This window comes from Natator depressus, chromosome 2 (genome assembly GCF_965152275.1).
Source record: "Natator depressus isolate rNatDep1 chromosome 2, rNatDep2.hap1, whole genome shotgun sequence".
NCBI classification, from domain to species: Eukaryota; Metazoa; Chordata; order Testudines; family Cheloniidae; genus Natator; species Natator depressus.
Genome location: NC_134235.1, coordinates 231,858,507 through 231,870,282, shown reverse-complemented (window position 1 = coordinate 231,870,282; position 11,776 = coordinate 231,858,507). Strand labels below are relative to the sequence as shown.

Sequence of the window (11,776 nt, the reverse complement as noted above, 5' to 3'; positions counted from 1 at the left end):
CCACCTCGCAGGGTCCTACAGCCTGGGCTTCAGCCTGAGCCCAAACATCTCCAGTGCAATTAAACAGCCCCTTAGTCCAAGCCCTATGAGTCCAAGTCAGTCAGCAGCAGGTTTTTAACTGCAGTGTAGACATACCCTAGAGCAGTGGTTTTCAAGGCTATACCATTGTGGGCTGCATATGTGGCCCACAATATGTTATGTGGGCAGCATTCAATAATACCTGTATGGTCCTGAGGATGTCACATGAGCTGCAGCTGTGTGATGATTGGGGTGCAAGTGGGCCATGGGTTGAGAACCAGTGCCCTAGAATGAGGCAGCAGTGCGATGCTCAGAGGCAGAATCTTAGGCACACAGGCAACTTTCACCCTGAATATATAGGCACTGAGTGAATTTAGGTCTATAGGGTTAGGTGGAAGCTGAGTGGGGGTTTTTGTAGATCACAGGGGAGCTTGAACTGATGTTTAGGTGCCTAAGTATCTTTGTGAAGCTGGCTGTGATGACTAGAGGACCACGTTATACCATCAGTTTTTAAGCAGAAATTCCCCCTGCTGTTATTGACAAATATGGCTTAAAACTCAAGGCACAATCTGGCTGAGAATGAAGGCAGTAATGAACAAGACTTTTGTGGTCCAAACAGAAACTCTGCTAAACTGCTCTTCACTCTTAAAATGTAACAGTTTTAATGCAAATGTGGATTTTCTTTTAAATTATTTATCATCATAATGTATGTAATCCACATCATAGCTCAAAAAACTAGCAGAATATAAAGATGTCCCTAAGATCTTCTGAGTGGCCAATGGTTAGATATTGAAAAGTATATTAGAACATAAACATTTTGAAATGTATTTTAATACGGAGAAATTAATACTTCATCTTTGTTGAAGGTGATAACCTGCTAATCCCCAGTATTCTTTAGAAACCAAATGAGTGAGTGAAAGAGTTACTATATCTATTGGGTATCAGAGAGGTAGCCGTGTTAGTCTGTATCCACAAAAACAATGAGGAGTCCGGTGGCACCTTAAAATCTAACAGTGCCCAAATAAATCTGTTAGTCTTTAAAGTGCCACTAGACTCCTCATTGTTTTTATATCTATTAGATTACTAGATTGTGTTGTTTATTTGTTAATAGTTTAATGCAACTATTCTGAATCTAAATGGAGGACTTTAATCACCAAGATTTGTCAATCCCTACCCCCTCCCACAAGCACTAATTTCACGATAGTTTTTTAAAAAAGAAAAATATTTAAACATAAAATAAAAGTCTAATTGATAGTTCTTATTTCACTTTTAATAAGTCAACTTGATTAAAGATTAGGGTGACCAGACAGCAAATGTGAAAAATCGGGATGGGGTGGGGGGTAATAGGAGCCTATATCAGAAAAAGAACCAAAAATCAGGACTGTCCCTATAAAATTGGGACATCTGGTCACCCTGTTAAAGACATTTTCTCGTAGTAACCTCAAGCTAGTGAATTACCACAGGCAAAAGTCCTCCAGGAAATAAATTTGGTGCTCCTCGTTCAGTCTGCAAGGGCAGTACTTCAAATCAATGAACTGCTTAGTTTTTGGTGTGGGATTAAATAAAGTGTGAAGGTGGCCCAATACCTTTTCCTCTAACTCAAACCGTAGAAAGCATGGACATAGGTCACTGGGTCATTCATTCTTTACCTCCCCACACACACACACACTAAACGCCTGAATTACACCATAGCAACTTCACCCACTCCGACTGCCGCCCCCCACCCTCAAACTTCCCAGTATCCACAGCCAGCACCCTTGTCAGGCTCGTTGGCACCCACAAAACCCAACCTCCCCGTTCCCTGACCCTCACACCAAGCATTCCTCCTCATGCCCCCCAGGACCCCCATAGCCGCCCTCTCAGACTTTCCTCCCCCCCCCCCCCAGCCACCAGCACCCCCGTCACCGCAGCACCCACGGCAGCTAGACGCCCCCTTGCCGCTCCCCCGCGGGGGCGCAGCGCCTTGCCTTGCGGAGACTGCTGTGTTCTTGTCGCCAGGGCCGCGGCGCGGTGCTGAGGGCTGGGGAGAAAGCCTGGCGACAGCGGCAGGGAGGGGTGGGACAGGGGGCTAGTCCGATACCGCGCCCCAGCCCGGGCAGGCCGCACTCTGTTTACCCGCCTCTCCGAGTAACCGGCTGCGGCGGGCCCGTCGCCATAGCAACCCCGCCGGCAAGTGCGGCCGGCCGAGCCGGCAGCCGCAGAGAGCCCAGAGCCGGAGCCGGGGCAAGGTACCGGGGCGGAAAGCGGGTGGAGGGGACTCGTGTGGTCCTGCCGCTGCTGCTGCGAGCGGTGTGCAGGGGCTCAGCCCCCACGGGAGTGAGGGGGCCCGGCCAGGCGGGGTCTGACCCCTGCCCCCACAATGAGGGGCCTCCACCAATGAGTGAGAGGCCCAGGGAGGTCTGATCCCTGCCCCACAATAAGGGAGCCTCCCACTAGTAAGTGAGGTCTGACCCTCTGTCCCACAGTGAGGGACCCTCCCTCTAGTGCATGATGGGGGCCAGGGCTGGTCTGACCCCCTAATCCACAATGCGGGTGGGGTCTCACACCCAGTGAATGAGAGATCTTGGAAATAAGCTGTTCTCCATGCCCCAAAGTGTAGGAGCCTCCCTCTGCATCTCCCCAGCAAGTGAAGACACTTAGGCCTCTATTTACTAATATGGCTCCCATCCCCCTGCTCCCCAGAGGGGGCTTGTGGCGCAGCAGCCACAGACTTACATTATCCTCTTATTTCTACACTTAAATTAAATGAAGAGTTGGCCATGTTTCCCTGCCCTCTGCGATCCTCCAGTTCTCATAAAGTTTCCGAGCATTAGCTGTAAGTAGGGTTGTCACCTGCCTACATTTTCCCAGCATGGCTGTCCTGGAAAATTTCCGAGGGTGTTCAGTACACACTGCCACTGTCCAGTTTTGTGGGCTCAGGATCATCCTGGATGTTCTGGGTTTTTATACCTGAGATGTGGCAACCCAAGTTGTAAAATGCCCCTACGTTTTCAGTTTAAACTGATTTTTAATGAAAAAAATCCAGGTTTTACAAAAAATATTTGTTTTTTTCTGATTTTCACCCTACTTTTGTATCATTCAAATATATAGAAAATAGTTTTGTTAGGAAAATACAATATATTGCGTGAGATATGTGTTACAATAATACATGTCTGTTTTATATGCAAAGTTGCCAGTTGAAGTAAGGCTATGTATTAGTCTAGAACAGGGGTGGACAAACTTTTTGGCATGAGGGCCACATCGGGGTTTGAAAACTGTATGTAGGGCCGGGTAGGGAAGGCTGTGCCTCCCCAAACCCTAACTGCCCCCTCCCACTTCCCGCCCCCTGACCTCCCCCCTCAGAACTCCCAACCTATCCAACCCCCCCTACTCCTTGTCCCCTGACCGCCCCCTCCTGGGACCCCCTGCCCCTAACCGTCCCCCCGGGACCTCACCCCCTATCCAACCCCCCCCCCCGCTCCCTGCCTGTCCTGCCCCCTGACAGGCCCCCCGGGACCCCACCCCCTATCCAACCCCCCCTCTAAAGCCCGTTTCAGAATGCAGCCCTGCAAACATGGGCGGAGGACGCAGGAGGAGCAGAGGCAGCCGCACAGCTGGAGAGAAGCAGCGGTTTCCCCTTCAAAGTGCCGCTTCTGTCCAGCCGGCTACGTGGCCGCCTGGTGCTCCTCCTGAGTCCTCCGCCCACGTTTGCTGCACTCCCACCACCTACACCACCTGCCTGCTCCCCTGAGGCTGCAGGTGAGCCTCCCTTCCTGCTCTCCCCTGCTCCCACAGTGCAGCCCTCTCCTGCGCTGGCGGCACAGCGCGCTGAGGCTGCGGGGGAGAGGGGACAGCAGGGGAGAGGGTGGGGACTAGCCTCCCCAGCCAGGAGCTCATGGGCTGGGCAGGACGGTCCCGTGGGCTGGATGTGGCCTGCGGGCCGTAGTTTTCCCACCTCTTGTCTGGAAGATACACACAATAAACAAACGGGCCCGCACACAAGCTTTGAAGTGCATGCACATCTGAACTTAATGATGAATCTCACGCCCACCATGTAGACATTTCAAGCTGTTAGCAGATAACGGTTTAAGGATCTGACACACTAAAATGGGAAGAAAATGAAAATCTGTATCAGAATACATTTCAGAACAAAAAGAAGTATTCAAAAGTTTTTAAAAAAACCAGGAGAAAAGGATGAAGTTGAGTTTATGCTCTGTACATGGTGTGGTAGCTAACAGTTCTAAGTCTACAACAGTAAACTGTTTATTCAAATGAAAAGTTTTATTTGGGGATTAGACCTATATTGTTTTCTTGAACTCAGAGGTGGCATTGTGTTTTGAGTTCTGTTTTAGTTCTGCAGCAAACCACATTGAATTCCGTTCATCAAAGCATTAATCTACTGAATACTTTTTTCTACTGAATACTCTATCCTTCCATCCACCAAAATAAACCCTGATATTTACCGAGCAAACTTATTAATAGTTTTTTGCACTGATTTTCACCTGTTTTTGTTTTTGTAGTAATTTCAATCAATAAATTCCCAGGCAAAATTAAAATAAAAACCGAAAACGAAGGACCCTAAAGATGACAAAAACATCTCTTAAGCCCATTGCAAACAGAACAGAACCTATTTGCTTTGCACTTTTTGAAAAGTTATTAGTATGGTTAATTAACAGAAGTATAAATTGAATTTTCCCCAAGCAGCCTCATTCTTTTTAATATATCATTAGCAAGCCTATGCCCCGCATTGCTGGTGTAACTCCACTGAAATAATTGAATCAGACCCAAAGATGCTTATTGCTAAATATTAAGTCTACAAATGTATTCTTTTAATAGCTTGGGATCTTAAACATATTTAAAGAGTAAACTATTTATTTGCTAAGGCACACATCGTTGATATTAGCTGAAACCATGGGAGTGGCACTGACAAGAGCAGCTCAATGGACCTCGGCTGGTTCTGGAACTGGCACACTAGAAATCACCCCTTTGAATGAATCTCTTCTAAATGACATAATTAAGTTTGCAGAGAGCTTCAGCTCTAGACATCCTCAAGAAGCAGCATTTGTCTTCAGAGAACCACTTGAATGGAAAACACAACTGGATTATTCAGGATTTGAATTAGGTTATGAGATCAGGTAGGTCTGAAAGGCAGTGGTTTATAAACATATTAAAGACAAATTGCAAAGAAAAAAAATTGTGCTCTTTTCATTGTATTTGTTTTCTCCTAGTTTGTTACATGGGACATTTTGTGTTCTGATTTATAACTTTTCCCCTAAAGGACTCCGAAAATATTTGTAGCACCTAGATTGTGACTTTACAGCTGTGTGTTGAAACCTAATCTCCAGTTTCTTACTGAAGTGGGGCAAATATATTTGCCTTTGTCTATTCTAGGAATTTTCACACCCTATGTCTAGTGCTGGTGCAGGCCTGCCAAGCCAGCAATAAAGGAGGCACTAGTGTAGACCAGGTACAGGTGTTTTACCACTGTGGGTATGTCTACACAGCAACTAGACACCTGCAGCTGGCCCGGGCCAGCTGACTTGGGCTTGCGAGGCTTGGCCTGCAGGGCTGTTTCATTGCTGTGTAGACTTCTGGGTTCAGGCTGGAGCCTGGGCTCTAGCACCCTGCAATGTGGGAGGGCCCCACAGCCCCAAAGCCCAAGCCCCATGAGTCTGAGTTGGAATAGCACAGGTCAGCTGCGGGTGTCTAATTGCTGTGTAGACATACCCTCAGTCATCTTACGTTGAGGTGAGATGCAAAAAACAATTTAAAAAAGTCCTACGTAGTTGTACCCATAGGGTCCTGTCCGCACTATAATTATAGATGTATTGGTGCACCCAGTTACAAGATAGTTGAGCCAAGCCATGTTAAAGGAACTGTGCTACAGCTTTGAAAAGAGAAGGGCAGTTACACTTTTTTAGATAAATTGATAAATTAAACAGTAATAAGTCACCATGACCAGATAGTATTCACCCAAGATTTCTGAAGGGACTCAGATATGAAATTGCAGCACTACTAACTAATATGTAACCTACTACTTAAATCAGCCTGTGTACCAGATAACTGAAGGGTAGCTAATGTAACGCCTATTTTTTAAAAAGGCTCCAGAGGCAATCCTGGCAATTACAGGCTGTTATACCTAACTTCGGCATGAGGCAAATTGGTTGAAACTATAGTAAAGAACAGAATTATCAGACACATAGATAAACATTCCTTGTATAAAGGAAAATCATGCCTCATCAATCTATGAGAATTCTATGATGACTGAGTCATCTATCTGCCGCCCTGACCGGGAAAACTGAGAAGTGTGCTGCTTGCCAGGGGCTAAGATTCGCGATGTGACGGAGAGACTGCCGAGACTCATCAAGCCCTCGGATCGCTACCCCTTCCTGCTTCTCCACGTGGGCACCAATGATACTGCCAAGAATGACCTTGAGTGGATCACTGCGGACTACGTGGCTCTGGGAAGAAGGATAAAGGAGTTTGAGGCGCAAGTGGTCTTCTCGTCCATCCTCCCCGTGGAAGGAAAAGGCCTGGGTAGGGACCATCGAATCGTGGAAGTCAACGAATGGCTACGCAGGTGGTGTTGGAGAGAAGGCTTTGGATTCTTTGACCATGGGATGGTGTTCCATGAAGGAGGAGTGCTGGGCAGAGACGGGCTCCACCTTACAAAGAGAGGGAAGAGCATCTTTGCGAGCAGGCTGGCTAACCTAGTGAGGAGGGCTTTAAACTAGGTTCACCGGGGGAAGGAGACCAAAGCCCTGAGGTAAGTGGGAAAGCGGGATACCGGGAGGAAGCACAGGCAGGAACGTCTGTGAGGGGAGGGCTCCTGCCTCATACTGAGAATGAGGGGCGATCAGCAGGTTATCTCAAGTGCTTATATACAAAAGCAAAAAGCCTTGGAAACAAGCAGGGAGAACTGGAGGTCCTGGTGATGTCAAGGAATTATGACGTGATTGGAATAACAGAGACTTGGTGGGATAACTCACATGACTGGAGTACTGTCATGGATGGTTATAAACTGTTCAGGAAGGACAGGCAGGGCAGAAAAGGTGGGGGAGTAGCACTGTATGTAAGGGAGCAGTATGACTGCTCAGAGCTCCGGTACGAAACTGCAGAAAAACCTGAGTGTCTCTGGATTAAGTTTAGAAGTGTGAGCAACAAGGGTGATGTAGTGGTGGGAGTCTGCTATAGACCACCGGACCAGGGGGATGAGGTGGATGAGGCTTTCTTCCGGCAACTCGCAGAAGCTACTAGATCGCACACCCTGGTTCTCATGGGTGACTTTAATTTTCCTGATATCTGCTGGGAGAGCAATACAGCGGTACACAGATAATCCAGGAAGTTTTTGGAAAACGTAGGGGACAATTTCCTGGTGCAAGTGCTAGAGGAGCCAACTGGGGGGGAGCTTTTCTTGACCTGCTGCTCACAAACCGGGAAGAATTAGTGGGGGAAGCAAAAGTGGATGGGAATTTGGGAGGCAGTGACCATGAGTTGGTTGAGTTCAGGATCCTGACACAGGGAAGAAAGGTAAGCAGCAGGATACGGACCCTGGACTTCAGGAAAGCAGACTTCGACTCCCTCAGGGAACGGATGGGTAGGATCCCCTGGGGGACTAACATGAAGGGGAAAGGAGTCCAGGAGAGCTGGCTGTATTTCAAGGAATCCCTGTTGAGGTTACAGGGACAAACCATCCCAATGTGTCGAAAGAATAGTAAATATGGCAGGCGACCAGCTTGGCTTAACGGTGAAATCCTAGTGGATCTTCAACATTAAAAAAGAAGCTTACAAGAAGTGGAAGGTTGGACATATGACCAGGGAAGAGTATAAAAATATTGCTCGGGCATGCAGGAGGTCCAAATCGCACCTGGAGCTGCAGCTAGCAAGAGATGTCAAGAGTAACAAGAAGGGTTTCTTCAGGTATGTTGGCAACAAGAAGAAAGCCAAGGAAAGTATGGGCACCTTACTGAATGAGGGAGGCAACCTAGTGACAGAGGATGTAGAAAAAGCTAATGTACTCAATGCTTTTTTTGCCTCTGTCTTCACTAACAAGGTCAGCTCCCAGACTGCTGCGCTGGGCATCACAGCATGGGGAGTAGATGGCCAGCCCTCTGTGGAGAAAGAGGTGGTTAGGGACTATTTAGAAAAGCTGGACATGCACAAGTCCATGGGGCCGGATGAGTTGCATCCGAGAGTGCTAAAGGAATTGGCGGCTGTGATTGCAGAGCCATTGGCCATTATCTTTGAAAACTCGTGGCGAACGGGGGAAGTCCCGGGTGACTGGAAAAAGGCTAATGTAGTGCCCATCTTTAAAAAAGGGAAGAAGGAGGATCCTGGGAACTACAGGCCAGTCAGCCTCACCTCAGTCCCCGGAAAAATCATGGAGCAGGTCCTCAAAGAATCAATCCTGAAGCACTTACATGAGAGGAAAGTGATCAGGAACAGTCAGCATGGATTCACCAAGGGAAGGTCATGCCTGACTAATCTAATCGCCTTCTATGATGAAATTACTGGTTCTGTGGATGAAGGGAAAGCAGTGGATGTATTGTTTCTTGATTTTAGAAAGCTTTTGACACGGTCTCTCACAGTATTCTTGTCAGCAAGTTAAAGAAGTATGGGCTGGATGAATGCAATATAAGGTGGGTAGAAAGTTGGCTAGATTGTCGGGCTCAACGGGTAGTGATCAATGGCTCCATGTCTAGTTGGCAGCCGGTGTCAAGTGGAGTGCCCCAGGGGTCGGTCCTGGGGCCGGTTTTGTTCAATATCTTCATAAATGATCTGGAGGATGGTGTGGATTGCACTCTCAGCAAATTTGTGGATGATACTAAACTAGGAGGAGGGGTAGATACGCTGGAGGGCCGGGATAGGATACAGAGGGACCTAGACAAATTGGAGGATTGGGCCAAAAGAAATCTGATGAGGTTCAATAAGGATAAGTGCAGGGTCCTGCACTTAGGACGGAAGAACCCAATGCACCGCTACAGACTAGGGACCGAATGGCTAGGCAGCAGTTCTGCGGAAAAGGACCTAGGGGTGACAGTGGACGAGAAGCTGGATATGAGTCAGCAGTGTGCCCTTGTTGCCAAGAAGGCCAATGGCATTTTGGGATGTATAAGTAGGGGCATAGCGAGCAGATCGAGGGACGTGATCGTTCCCCTCTATTCGACATTGGTGAGGCCTCATCTGGAGTACTGTGTTCAGTTTTGGGCCCCACACTACAAGAAGGATGTGGATAAATTGGAGAGAGTCCAGCGAAGGGCAACAAAAATGATTAGGGGTCTGGAACACATGACTTATGAGGAGAGGCTGAGGGAACTGGGATTGTTTAGTCTGCAGAAGAGAAGAATGAGGGGGGATTTGATAGCTGCTTTCAACTACCTGAGAGGTAGTTCCAGAGAGGATGGTTCTAGACTATTCTCAGTGGTAGAAGAGGACAGGACAAGGAGTAATGGTCTCAAGTTGCAGTGGGGGAGGTTTAGGTTGGTTATTAGGAAAAACTTTTTCACTAGGAGGGTGGTGAAACACTGGAATGCGTTACCTAGGGAAGTGGTGGAATCTCCTTCCTTAGAAGTTTTTAAGGTCAGGCTTGACAAAGCCCTGGCTGGGATGATTTAGTTGGGTGTTGGTCCTGCTTTGAGCAGGAGGTTGGACTAGATGACCTCCTGAGGTCCCTTCCAACCCTGATATTCTATGATTCTGAGTGGGTCCACAAGTATGTGGACAAAGGTGATCTGGTGGCTATAGTGTACTTGGACTTTCAGAAAGCTTTTGACAAGGTCCCTCACCAAAGGCTATTAAGCAAAGTAAGCAGTCATGGGATAAGAGGGAAGGTCCTCTCATGGATTGGTAACTAGTTAAAAGATAGGAAACAAAGAGTAGGAATAAGTGGTCAGTTTACACAATTGAGAGAGGTAAATAGTGTGATCCCCCAAGGAGCTGTATTGAGACTTATGCTGTTCAACATATTCATAAACAATCTTGAAAAGGGGGTGAACAATGAGATGGCAAAGTTTGCAGATGTCAAAATTACCCAAGATAGTTAAGTCCAAAGCTGACTGGGAAGAGTTACAAAGGAATTTCACAAAACTGAGTGAGTGGACAACAAAATGGCAGCTGAAATTCAGTGTTGCTAAGTGCAAAGTTGTGCACATTGGAAAAAATAACCTCAACTATACATACAAAATGATGGATCTAAATTAGCTGTTACCACTTGAGAAAGAGAGCTAGGAGTCACTGTGGATATTTTTTTTGAAAACATCCATTCAATGTCCAGTGGCAGACAGAATGTTAGGAACTATTAGGAAAGGGATAGATAATAAAGCAGAAATATCATAATACCACTGTATAAATCTGTGGTATGCCCACATCTTGAATACTGTATGCAATTCAGGTTACCCCATCTGAAAAAAGGTATAGTAGAATTGGAAAAGGTGCCGAGAAGGGCAGTGAAAATGATGAGGGGTATGGAACAGCTTCCATGAGATGAGATTTTAAAAAGACTAGGACTCTTCAGGGTAGAAAAGAGACTAGGGGGGATATGATAGTGGTCTATGAAATCATGAATGGCTGTTCTTATATTCTTATGCATATTTCTGTTGTCAGCTGTAATATATTAATATATATTTCACTGATAGACCTTAGTTTGGTAAGTAAGGTACAGCACCCTAACATTTGTTTCTGGGAACTCTTTTGATTTTGCAAGTCAACATGGTCTATTAGTAATTAGAAAGGGGGATGTAAATTAGGAGACAAGGTCCATTTTTGATTAAGAGCTTTGAGCAGCATTCTCAGAGTTGGACTCTACCTAAAATTTTCCTTTAATAAAAGTTCTTTCTTTATGAAGTATCATTTTATTCTTCTAGTGGAACAACCGTTCAGTCAGAAGAAAGAGACAAAGATGATCAACCATTGCTTCTCCTCAGTGACTCAACTATCAGAGTACGCAGTTTTGGCCAACTCTCTCGTTTGCTACATGTAGCTATGGAAAAAAAGTTAAAGGAAGCACAGGCATGCCTTGAAGGTTGTTTTTTTTCTCTCTTGCCCTTGAATTTTAATGTTTAAAAAAATAAAGAAAGAAACACATACGTTACATTTTATTTAGTACAAATTTTGGCTTATGAGGGATTGGTTGAAAACAGTGATGTGATGAACCAGCAAACTTCTATTTTTTATTTTTTTATCTTCACTGAAGTCAGTAATATAGAGCTTTGGAATAATGTTAACATGGAATTACATATAAAGATACATGTATACTGACTGGTACCTCAACAATTATAGCAGATCATATATTCAAATCTTGGCATACTAAATGTGTCCTCAGAAGCTAATAATAGTTTTTTTCTGTACTTTTAAGGTAATCTTGCTTTTATAATGTTAATTTATTAAAATAACCAACAAATATATGTTATGCTTAGGAAGTTCATGGCTGTGAACATTTTCAGATCTTTCTGATGAGCACTTTTAGAAAATATGTAACAGCATAGTTATTGGGTCCTATCCAGTTCCTTGTATACAAACTGAATAAAAAGCACCTAAGTGTACTAAATTAGACACGTATGGGAGTGCAAGATCTGAGTAACATTTGTTTGTGAAATTGGTAGAAAACAAGTTAGCTATAATTCTGATGCAGTCACAGATGGATTGCGCCTGATTTGTAAAATGCCCACGCAGCAAAGGCATACACAGGGATCATGCTTCAGTGTGAGCCAGCAACTGCTATGCATCTGTGTAAGAATACTGTCACTTATTGGGCCACTGAGAACAAGAGGAGTTTATAAAA

General features: G+C 45.6%; 1 protein-coding gene across 3 annotated transcripts in view; it reads left to right on the top strand.

The window, feature by feature from the left end:
* Window positions 1-2,083: 2,083 nt before the first annotated feature.
* Window positions 2,084-11,776, top strand: part of ODAD2 (outer dynein arm docking complex subunit 2) — a 187,025-nt gene continuing 177,332 nt past the window's right edge. Inside the window, exons 1-3 of one of the 3 annotated variants that reach the window (XM_074946138.1) lie at window positions 2,084-2,246; window positions 4,881-5,132; window positions 10,860-11,017. In XM_074946138.1, coding sequence (XP_074802239.1) covers window positions 4,909-5,132; window positions 10,860-11,017 — 382 coding nt within the window. In that variant the 5' untranslated portion in view covers window positions 2,084-2,246; window positions 4,881-4,908. The remainder of the gene's footprint in view (window positions 2,247-4,880; window positions 5,133-10,859; window positions 11,018-11,776) is intronic. The other 2 variants (XM_074946139.1, XM_074946140.1) reach the window with 2 other exon arrangements.